The sequence below is a fragment of the Lepidochelys olivacea genome (assembly GCF_965140295.1).
Source record: "Lepidochelys olivacea isolate rLepOli2 genome assembly, chromosome: 1".
Lineage (NCBI taxonomy): Eukaryota > Metazoa > Chordata > Testudines > Cheloniidae > Lepidochelys > Lepidochelys olivacea.
This window is the reverse complement of record NC_140411.1, coordinates 145,264,458-145,276,620: the sequence shown is the minus strand read 5'-3', so window position 1 is coordinate 145,276,620 and position 12,163 is coordinate 145,264,458. Positions and strand designations below refer to the sequence as shown.

Sequence of the window (12,163 nt, the reverse complement as noted above, 5' to 3'; positions counted from 1 at the left end):
AGGCCCATCAACTTCAACTGCTTCTTAGGCACCGGGGAGGGAGAATGGTGCCAGGAGGGTTCCGGTGCCAGTGATGAGCTGCGCACCAATCCAGGATGCCAGGCGTGGAGTCCAATCAAGAGGGACAAAGCACAGACTCCACAGGAGAGTCTTCAGGCAGATATCCTGCTCCTTCTGAGTTCAAGGATGAAAGTTTTTGCAGATCCTGCACTTATCCTTTCTGTGGGACTCCCCCAAACACTTTAAACTGCTCTTGTGGGAGTCACTAATGGCAATTGGCCGGCTGCACAATGAACATGGCTCAAAGCCTGGAGAACAGGGCATGCCCAGCTCAGAGGCGAAGTCCCAGCCTAGACTCTAACTCCTAAACAACTACTCTAACATTTAGACTTAGTTAGACCTTTAAGTTAACAACGAACAACAAAGGTGACAGAATAATGGATTGTAAGAACCGCTAACGCTCCTAAGAAGGAACTGAGAGGATGTAGGGTCAAGCAGCACCTAATATACCAGCACATGAGCGTGGCATTCAAGAAGGCACTACAGCCAATCCTACGGGTACCGCTAAGGCAAAAATCTCCGGTGACTGTGCACATGGGCATGCACACACCTAGAATGGAATCGACATGAACAAGCACTCAAAGAAAAACTAACTATACACATTTGCGTATCACAATATAGAGAGGCAAGGACAGCTCAGTTTAAAGCAAGATCTTAACTCGGGATGCGAATATTCCTAACTTCCATAGCTCTACTGTATTTTTCACACATTAATTCACTTTCAAATTTCATGTATACCACTACCCCGATATAACATGGGTTTGCATACAATGTGATAAAGCTTCGACACGCTGCTCTGAGCAGCGTGTCAAAGGTGCCAGGCCGGGCCAGGACCAAAGGGTTGGATAAGGGGCAGAGGGTCTCGGCGGAGGTCAGGGGCTCCCCCATCCCCAGGGTCTGGGAGGCAGGAGCTCTGGAGTGGCATTTTGGGGGGTCCTGCAGTTCTAGAGTGGCCTGGGGAATTAGCGGGGGGCCGGGAGCAGCCCGCTCTGCTTCCCTCACCCCAGCCCCAGCTGTGTTGCTCAGGGGAGGGGGCTTGGGGGAAGAGATCCCCCCTGCACGCACTGGCAGCAGCAGAAGCGGAGCAGCCCGGCCCCAGCCTGCTCCACTCCGCCAGCTCCCAGCCGCAGGACTCCGTTTGCTGCCGCAGGTGAGTGCGGGACCTTTCCCCAACCCTCCCCCCAGCAACACAGCTGGGGCCGAGGCAAGGAAAGCGGAACGGTCTGGGGCCGCATCACTCCAATTCCCACCACAGGTGAGTGCAGGAGGCGTCCTTTCCCCAACCTCCCCGCACTCAGCATCGGCTGGAAGCGGAGAGCCACGGCTGGGAGGTGGCGGAGTGGAGTGGGTTGGGGCTGCATTGCTCCGCTTCCCACCGCTGCCAGTGAGTACCTGTCACGGGGCGGGGTGTGCGGATAGGGGTCAGAGCAGTCAGGGAACAAGGAACGGGGGGGCCAAAGCAAGTTCGATATAACACTGTCTCACCTATAACGCGGTGAGATTTTTTGTCTCCCGAAGACTGCGTTATATCGGGGTAGAGGTGTATTTGGCATATAGACTTACTGATTTGTAGGTAATGAAGTTTGAAATGATCTGTAAGAAAACAGCTGGCATTGCATGATGTTTTTACATGAATAAGACAATTTTAAACCAAATATTGCACAAATTCTAACACTAATCTAGATTTTTTTAGGTCTGAAGTTTGAGATACGACCGAACATTAAATAATTAACCTATTACTTTACCACCTGAAAAGACTAACGTTACTGAATTCCCATCAAGGTAAGATGCAACTTATGAATACAAAAATTGTGGTCAAATTCACTCACAAAACTCTGCAGAGTATGCAAAGATATTTTTACATAAATTTTTGTGGATTAATTCTTCTGAAACATGAACAGCCTGAAGAGCTGTGCCTTGTGGCAGAACTTGTTCAGAGCCCAATGAATGTAGCCAAGGAAGAAGTTTACAGACCTTTGCTCAACTTACAAGTAAAGCAGAGATAAATGGTATTGAGTAGATGCCAGAATTTGGTATTAACACTAATACAAATCAGCTGAGAAGATAAGACGAATAGTTTGTCTCAGCCAACTGGACAAACTACAGAGTTTTGCAGTTCCAAGGTACCAACTGAATCAAAGCTGCCATTTTAAACCTTTAAAAACACAAGCTATGAGACCAGGAAAAGCTTAAATCAGTTTTCAATTTTTGTGATGAGGGAATAGCTGGAGAAAGAGCAAACATTTAAAATATATGCAGGGACTTATTTCTTCTGATGCAAGAATCCATGACAGCTACAATTAAATCAGGTTGACGTTTAATCTTTCCTTTAAAAATGAAGCAGGCCTTGTAGCAGCTACTGATTTAGCACTCTAAACTCTTCCACTGAAATCACTCGTGCACAGAATTTCTGGGCTCCGACTCAATAAACCAATTTATAAGTCCCCATTCTATCTCTGAAAATTGTATTAGACTATTTGTTTAGTATCAAACAGCAGAAATGAGGCCTCATTTGTATAGGTATACTAGTTCAACAGGGGAAAAATGTTATAAAAATAAATTATTCAAATTACACAACTGGATAATAAGATCCATTTTCACAAGTACAACTTTTAAATACATTTACAGTAGCAGAAATATACTGATTTCTTAATCCACTTTCCATACTTACCAACTCTGAACTAGCCCAACTGAAGGCCTGTTTAGCAAGTTATCAGGCAGCAAATTGACTTCTCTCATGGTATTAGCTAGCCGCACAGGAAGTTCTTTCCGTAGGAACATATATGATGTTTTCTCACATGCATTATCACGTCCTGTTAGAAAAAATAAAGAATTCTATTGCAATAGACTATGGTTTAGAATTTGCAACTCTAGAATGAAATAAATGTTTATCTTTGAAAACAAAGATCAATTAAAGTACCCTTAAGTCTCGTCCCCCTTTGATCCCTCCAGTTCCCTTTTTCAGGACACCACATTTATCTTTACCTCTTTAGCTCCTTTCCCATGTCCATCTGTCAGTACCCCTTCCAAAGCCCTCTTTCCCTCATATCTTCAGGTTTCACCTGTCTGAGAAGGTCGCGCCCCGAATCATTCTTCCAAGCTTTACCCAATCACAATTTGTCTCTAGTGCTCAAAACCTCTATCCCAGCCACACTCACGTGATTGAAAAAAACTTATTGTAAAAGAAAAACAATTTACAGTAATTTTCTCCAATACAAGGAGGCTTTTTTCTATTGCTTTTGTTGTAGAAGCAATTCCATAATAATTGTACTTCTTCAATGCTCTTTACTACAATGCTAGCACTTCTGCTCTAGAAAAGCTACTATTATTGTACAATCATTCGATACAAGGATTACTTAGATTCCCTTTAAATAAGCATTAAATAAACTAGCCTATACAGGATAAAATGCCTACCTACTCTTCTAAGTACTACGACAGGTCTGTGTGTATGTATAAAATCTCCTCACTGTACTTTCCACTTTATGCATCCAATGAAGCGAGCTGTAGCTCATGAAAGCTTATGCTCCGATAAATTGGTTAGTCCCTAAGGTGCCATAAGTACTCCTTTTCTTTTTGCGAATACAGACTAACACGGCTGCTACTCTGAAATCTGTATACAAAACTACTCGAGATAGTTAAGTCACAGGCAGACAGCTACAAAAGGATCTCTCAAAACTGGGTTACTGGGCAACAAAATGGCAGACAAAATTCAATGTTGATAAACGCAAAGTAATGCACATTGGAAAACAATCATCTATACATATAAAATGATGGGGTCTAAATTAGCTGTTACCACTCAAGAAAGAGATCCTGGAGTCATTGTGGATAGTTCTCTGAAAACATCCACTCGATGTGCAGCGGCAGTCAAAAAAGCTAACAGACTGCTGGGAATCATTAAAAAAAGGATAGATAAGACAGAAAATATCATATTGCCTCTATATAAATCCATGGTACGCCCACAACTTGAATACTGCGTGCAGATGTGGTCACCCCATCTCAAAAAAGATATATTGGAACTGGAAAAAGTTCAGAAAAGGGAACCAAAAATGATTAGGGATATGGAACGGCTTCCATATGAAGAGAGATCAATAAGACTTGGACTTTTCAGCTTGGTACAGAGATGATTAAGGGGGGATATGACTGAGGTCTATAAAATCATGACTGGTGTGGAGAAAGTAAATAAGGAAGTGCTATTACTCCTTCTCATAACACAAGAACTAGGGGTCACCAAATGAAATTAATAAGCAGCAGGTTTAAAAAACAAACAAAAGGAAATATTTCTTCACACAACACACAGTCAACCTGTGGAACTCTTTCCCAGAGGATGTTGTGAAAGCCACGACTATAACAGGGTTCAAAAAAGAACTATATAAATTTATGGAGGATAGGTCCATCAATGGCTATTTGCCAGGATGAGCAGAGATGGTGTCCCTAGACTGTTTGCCAGAAGCTGGGAATGAGCGACAGGGAATGGATCACTTGATGATTACCTGTTTTATTCATTCCCTCTGGGGCACCTGGCATTGGCCACTGTTGGAAGACAGGATACTGGGCTGGATGGATCTTTGGTCTGACCCAGTATGGCCGTTCTTATCAAAGTTGAGTTGTATAACATAATTTTTGTGTATTTGTATATATATATATATATATATTCCTTAAGTTTCCTTTGCCAAGTCTCACACTGATGAATTGGCAGATCCACTAGGCTAGTTCTACTGCTTAACAATTTGTCAGTACGTAACAGAACCTCTTTAAACAAAAGTCTTTTTTTTATTCTCAACTAATACCTTGATCTACCTGCATACCCTCTCCTATATTTTTTCTAACATAAAATATAAGTTTTATAGATAACCAGTGGCTCCAGTAACCTAACCAATTTATATGCTAGCTTTACTTTTACACTTTTCATATTTTATGCAAGCTGGAAAGCTTTGGTTGCCATTATACATAAAAATCTTGCCCATAATCAGAGTTCAATTAAACATTTCAAAGACCTAAAACAAACATACATATAATCAACACAAACACGAGGCCCACTTCTGCCCTCAGCTACACAAGTGAAGCTCAATTTCAGTTGCAGTAAAAGCTGAACTGGACTCCTTTTTACCAACCCACATTTTGTAAATTCACATACACATGATGTTTCCAGAGTGGTGGTTAGGAAAAAAAACAAAAAACTTAAATTGTAATATCATCAAGCAAATTTAATTGAGTAGAACCATACAATGCCATTTTTATAATCACTTTTTCAACTATAAGCACTTTTTAAACTGTACTTTATGAGCCTAAGTCTGCCTTTGTCCAGTTAAATTATTAAACCTTTACATTCCTATAAAGTCAATTGTGTTTAGTATTAGCAGAAATATTGAAAACTTCTGGCAAACTCAGTTACAATATTACTGTAAAGACAGCAACTTTTTGACTGTTAATATTTGCAATACCCAGGGTAAAAGATGCAGAAGGAAAACTAATTTCACAGCAGTGAATCTGTGGAACTAAGTTTCCTGGTTTAGCTCCATAGCTTAAAAATGTTTCATGATCAAAATATTCCTTTCAATTTCGTTTCATTTCTAAGGTGAATTTTTAAAACTGTCATACTTCAAGACTTTGCTTTGGAAACTATTTATATTCTGTGCTTCCAAAGTCAAAGTTTAGTTAACATTGCTATAAAAACTGCCTTTTGCATTCTAATAGCAGTACTAAATATGGAAAGCAAAATAAAATTAGGCCCTGGTCCACCAAAAAAGTTAACTCTGTAGTTATTGGGCTACAAAAGCTTTGTGCCATAGCTGGAGAAACCTATGAGCAAATTATTTCTGAATGGCAGCACTCTGTGCATCCTTTTCCCTATACTTACATACAATGGAAGTTGTGAACAGCCAGACTGCCATACCAGTATATCGCAACCTGGTTTCTGAAAGGGCTTTTCCAAGAATATCCAAAGAGAAGGCATAGTCAACACAGCCTGTTAACTTGTGAAGAGGGCAGAAGGGGGAGTGAGCTAACATGTTCTTTCCAACTGTCACGGGCCGCAGACTGCCCACTGCTGCTCTCAGGCCATGACTACTCTACCACTTTTGTTGGTATAATTTATGTCGCTCAGGGATGTGAAAAAACATACATCCCTGCGTGACATAAGTCAGACCAACAGAAACGCCAGTGTGGACAATGCTATGTCAGCGGGAGAGCTTCTCCCACCGACAGAGCTACCGCCACTCACGGAGGCAGTTTTATTATGCGACAGGAGAGTTCTGTCAGCATAGAGCGGCTACACGAGCGATCTTACAGCAGCCCAGCTGCATCGGTACAGATGTGCCACTGTAAGCTTTCTAGTATAAACTTGGCCTAAGAAAATTGAAATTTCCTTTGAGTTTCCACTTTAATCTTAAAATGTATCATTTTACTGAATTCCCATTGTGTGAATGAACAGAAGCATTCATTGGAGACATCTGTGTCAAAATATATACACAGGTATTTGAAAGCAATGGTGATGCTTACAGACACTATCCTTCACTGCAGAGCTTAACTGAGTGATTAGGTCAGTGACTATGCCTATTTTCAGATTTCTCACCTTTCCCCAGGAGTATAAAAATCTATGGCAATATGCAAACAGACTGGGTAGGCTCAGACACCTGTGTTTTACTTGTCATGGGCTATAAGTATTCCACTATAAGCAAAAGAGAAATTGAAAGTGTCTTTTGTGACTACGACCAACACACCTGCCTGCAAAATGAACCAAAAATACAAGGTACTGATTAAGATATGTTCAGGCAGCCCAAGAAGGGTTAAAAGCATTGCTATGCATATAATAACTAAGGTTTGCAATTTGAAAACCCCTCAAGCACATTGCAACTGGCACAATCAAGGTCACACTTTAAGGCAGTCCCATTATAATCAGTTGAACAGCACAGCATTCAACATCTGTTCACTGATGGGTACACTGGCAAGACAGCCCCCAATTGGGCTTTAAAACAAGCATTTGAGGCTTTTTTTTGTGTGCTCATTTAAGGCATGTCAGCCAATGGACTGTTATGCTCTATTGGCATCAGTAATTATTGATTTAAGGCCCAATCCTGCAAATTCTTAATTATTTTACTCACATATGTTTTTGCAGGATCTGTCCCTTCAGTTACACATAAGTAAATTCTGTAAATGTTGTATTAGTCAGCAACTCTTAGCCACCAAAGTAACTAATTATGAAACTGTATCGTTGCTTTCAATAAGATACACTGATGATTAAGGCTGCGTGTCAGTCATGGAAGTCACGGATTCCGTGACTTTCTGGGGCCTGTGTGACTTCTTCAGCAGCCGGTGCAGCTGACTTCAGGGCCAGCCGCACCGGCTGCTGCTTGACCGTTGCCCCGCAGTAACTGGTCCCGGGCATTGCGGTGGAGCAACAGTAGAGTCCCGAGCCAACCTCCCACCTGGAGCAGCAGCAGTCGGTGCTGCCACTCCTCCCTCCCCAGCAGCAGGGGGGCGCCCGGAGCACACCCCGCACCCAGAGCGGCAGCAGCCCCGGGGCCCCAGAGCGCCCCACCCCCACAGAGAAGCAGCATCCATGGGAGTGACCCTCCCCCAGAGCAGCAGCATACCCATGATTAAATCGTATCCTTACTGATGATATACAATAGGAATCCTATTTTGTCATGTAACTTATTAGATTAAAAAAATCTTAGCATTTTGGCCCCCCATGTAACAACCTGGTATTGGTTTTCTCTGTGTAGCTACTTTAAAAAATTCCTAAAGAAAATGTGAAGGAAACTCAGGTAAGGGACAGGAGTTTTATTTGTCAATGAAGTGGCAGATTTGGCCCCCAACCCATAGATTTCTGGCCACCCTAAGGGGACAGAACAATTTTCATGTAGTCCCAGGACCTCTGCAGAGTTTCCTTGACTCCCAGCTACAGTCTCAGCAGTTGGGCTGCCATGCATCAAAAGCCATCCTCAAAAAGGAATGGGGAGGTAGGGAAAGAGAAAAGAGGGATTATTGCTCATCTGAGCAGCACTAACTGTGGATGTTTTTCCAGACTGAAATCCCCACACACATGCAGGAAGCATGCCATGTCCAGGGGTTGCTCCTTAGCAGTTCCTTTTCCCATCCAGAGCTGCAAAAGGACATCCCACAAAGTCTGGGGCAATGGAAGAACACAGCTGAGCCATTAATCTTTCTTCACCATGGATCTGGCCCCTAATTTAGAGTATATTTTGTTACCTTAAACTCTGTGAAGCAGAGGGTAGGATATGGTCCATTATTTTATTCATAACCATCTTAATTATCACTACTAAAGTTTTTTTCTCCAGCTGATAATAGCTCATCTTAACTAATTAGCCTCTCACAGTTTGTATGGCAACTTCCACCTTCTCTGTATGTATATAATCTTCTTACTATATGTTCCATTCTATGTATCCGATGAAGTGGGCTGTAGCCCACGAAAGCTTATGCTCTAATAAATCTGTTAGTCTCTAAGGTGCCACAAGTACTCCTGGTTTTTTTGCGGATACAGACTAACACAGCTGCTACTCTGAAACCTGTCATTATTTTAGGGAATTACTTCTTAATACAGATATAAAACACTTTTCACAATCAAGATTGACCAAGATGCTCCCCAGGAACCATCATTTATTAAATTTCACAACCTTTTTAACATGTTCAAACTAAAACCAACCTTTGAAAATGAAATTTCTGAACTTATTGTAGTGTTCTTCAAACTTTTTGTTATACTGATCCATTTTTTCTTTAAAAAAGTATCTCATCTCCTGTCTCCTACAAGTATTAAGTGTTGTCATGGTTTTATTTTTATCACTACAGTTTAGCCAATTCACATACTTCAGGTCAGATTTTAGTACCAGTATTTAGTATTCTGGTATAAATATGGATTAACTCTATTAGCACCAACAGAGTAACTTTGAAATTACATTGGTGTGGTTGAGATTGGAATCTGATCCTAAATTTATAAAGCAGCCTCTTCTAAGGCACTACACTATCATATAGAGTTATAAAATATAATAAAGACATACCACCATGCTTTTAAGACTTCGCATGAAAGGAATAAATAGCAGAGGAAAATGATGTCCAACAAAGAAAAAGCCAGGCATTGGGAGGGAAGATTTTAAACATGAAGGCGAACAGTGATCATATTTTATATTTTCCCAAAATGTGTTTAACATTTTTTAATTGAATTGTGTAGAAGAGTTGAAGACTTGGTAGATTTCAAGGAGGAACAAATTACAATGGTATAGAAAGGTAAACCACATGTTACCATAAACATAGCTCTTGTTATAAAATTACTACTCAACAGCCTGCTGTTTTCATACTTGAAGTAATATATCACAAATACATATTTATGTTGTCTTGTTAAATTATATGAAATTAAAAAGCATATATAGCTCTGAGGAGTCATGAATTCCTGCCTAGAAGATGCTAAATTACAAGATATCAAATTCTGCTGAAGTGTGATAAGTAGAACTGTGTTTGAAGAAAAACAACAGAATCTGAAAGTCACTATTAGGGATAAAAGAAAGACTGCATCCTAAAAATATATTAGTGAGTAACTTTATTCACTTGAGTAGTTCCCACAATGTAAGTAGCTGGTTGGGAATTTTTCAAACCAGTTTTTGCATTGGACAATACAAAATTCATCAACACAAACATTTTACAGAAAAAGTTTGAGGTCCAGGAAGGAAATTCTGATGTGAAATTGTCTCTAGAATAGCCATCAGGCCCACGTTCAAGTCCCAGCTCTGCAATTCTACCTCATCCCAGATAAATACTCAAACTACCAGGTTACTGGCTATCAGAGATAGCGGTCATTCATTGGGCAAAAGAGAGAATTACTCTATAGCCTGGTGATTAGGGCACATACCTGGGCTGTGGAAGAATGGCAAAGCACAGACTTGAACCTGGGCTTCCCACATCCCAGGTGAGTATTCTTACCACAAGGCTACTGGATGGGTAGATCTCTCTCTATCCCTCCCCTCAACCTCCCAATGCAGAATGGGAAAGATTTTTGAAATCTGAAAGTTGTGCAGCACAGAAGAACTGTTTCCCATCCAGCTCTAACTCAGATGAGTAAAGAGCTTAACTGTTTGAAGAAATGGGACCTAAAAGGAAAAAAGCCTCAGATTTAGGATCCCAAAAGCTATGGGATCCACAGAGCCTCATGCTTGTACACAGATAAGTGATGAATCTGATACTAAGGGAGGGGAAAGAGTACACAAATATTCAAGTAGGGAGTTATGACAGCTGGTACATGGATTGTTAGTGCTTTTTAACAAAATAAATTTAAAAGGTAATATCGTGATCTGTATCAAATTCTTACTTTGGTATTAAATCCACCATTGCCTCAACTATAGGTTATCAATCCTAGCCTCACATTTCTTGTTTGGTATTTTCATTTTTAGATTTTTTTTAAGATTTATAAATTAAACTCTTCCCCTTTCATTTTTTGTTCTTGTCTGTATTTTTTAAATTATTTTTAGCTGTCACCTTTTCATCTATGTTTATTTTTGTAGAAGCTTAACTAGTTTATATTCAAGTGAATACAAGTGAGTTATCCTCAAACTCTTAATCAGATTTTACTTTCTCTAAGTGATGGATGTACCTTCTTTGAATTATTATTTAATATGTTCCTTAATGAGAAAGAACTTTTGTACAGAATTTATAGTCAAAAGCTGAGTTATATGTACATATATACATATTTCTAACTTAACAAGCACAAGTAAAGTGCTTTTTCCACAGAACAACAAACAGATTCCAATGTATTGAATAATGTATTTCTATTAATCAATCTCCTCATCAGAGGAATTCGGTCTGCTAAGGAAGCATACATCTTTCTCATACTGACTGACTGATTCTGGTTCTGCATGGTGATAACTCTCTTTCATCTCGGTGGTGGGTTTTTTTTGGTGACGAATAGTTAAGTACGGAGAACCTCCCATGTTTTAGTCACATGTTTATTGATTAAGCACAATGGAACTGTAACATCTAAAATTGTTGGTTCAAGACTTTTCTTTTAAAGTTACTCACTCTTTAAAAACACGGAACCCCCATGGCTACTTTAACTTACACTGGGCACGTTTTGGCCCATTCAGCTGCCCAAAATCTGAGGGACAGATAAGTGGTATAAAACCACATTTGCTCCCCACCCAGCGCCTGTGCCTCACTTCACCAGCTATAGCTCAGTATGAAAAGTCCTAAGACTTCTGACGTCAGAGGCCAAGACATTATTCAGTTAGACAATTCAACTACTTTTTTTTAATATTATTTTTAGCTTTCACCTTTTTCATCTATGTCTATTTTGTAGGAGCACAACTAGTTGGTATGCAAGTGAATACTACTAGTGAGTGATCCTCAAAACTCTTAATAAAAGGCCAGATTTTATGTATACCAGACAAAAATTAAGAGTCCACTAAAAATAAATAAATAAATAAATATTTTTGGGAGGGAGAACATTCTTTCAGCAGTTTTTTAGTCCGGAAGTGTCAGTTTTATAAAGATTTTAAAATACCATTTCAGATGTAGTCAAGCTGCTAAGATATTCAAGAATCTGCTTCAGAAAAAAAGGCTTCAAGATCGTACATCGGAAATTCAATGTATTAAACGTGTTTTTACAGATCCCTGCATGTTTAATTAAGAGTCTGAAAATAAAACATGTGCAGAGATCCCTACTGAGGAATTAGTAAATGCATTGTATGACGGTTGCAGCTCCTGTAGAGAACGTAGAGCGGTGAGATAACAGTGTTGTGAATTCAGCACTTCCGTTCTTAAAACGTCACCTCATTCTAAGTACTTATAGTGTCCCAATCAAAATTCCTACTGAGCAGCTTGATAAACACATTTGCAGAGGGGATTTGAAACAGGCATGGGGGGGGAGGGGTGTCTAGATTTTATACATGCACATGATAAGCAGGGCCATTTGTTTTGGCTATGTTTTGGATTCTCTTCATCACTTAGCAACAAAAACACAATGCATTTCCTGTAGAAAAACTATTGGAAAAAACCACCTGAAGAAAATCTGCTAAAAAGAAAGCAACCTCCTAAAGAACAGTAACTCTTAAAACCATGCAGCCAAGAAGGAAAGCTAGAACTACTGCAACCAGTTTAA

At 40.0% G+C, this 12,163-nt stretch overlaps 1 protein-coding gene across 1 annotated transcript in view; it reads right to left on the bottom strand.

The window, feature by feature from the left end:
- PDK3 (pyruvate dehydrogenase kinase 3) overlaps nucleotides 1-12,163 on the bottom strand; it is a 77,185-nt gene that overhangs the window by 48,702 nt on the left and 16,320 nt on the right. The window contains exon 2 of the mRNA XM_084650090.1: nucleotides 2,732-2,873. Coding sequence (XP_084506216.1) covers nucleotides 2,732-2,873 — 142 coding nt within the window. The remainder of the gene's footprint in view (nucleotides 1-2,731; nucleotides 2,874-12,163) is intronic.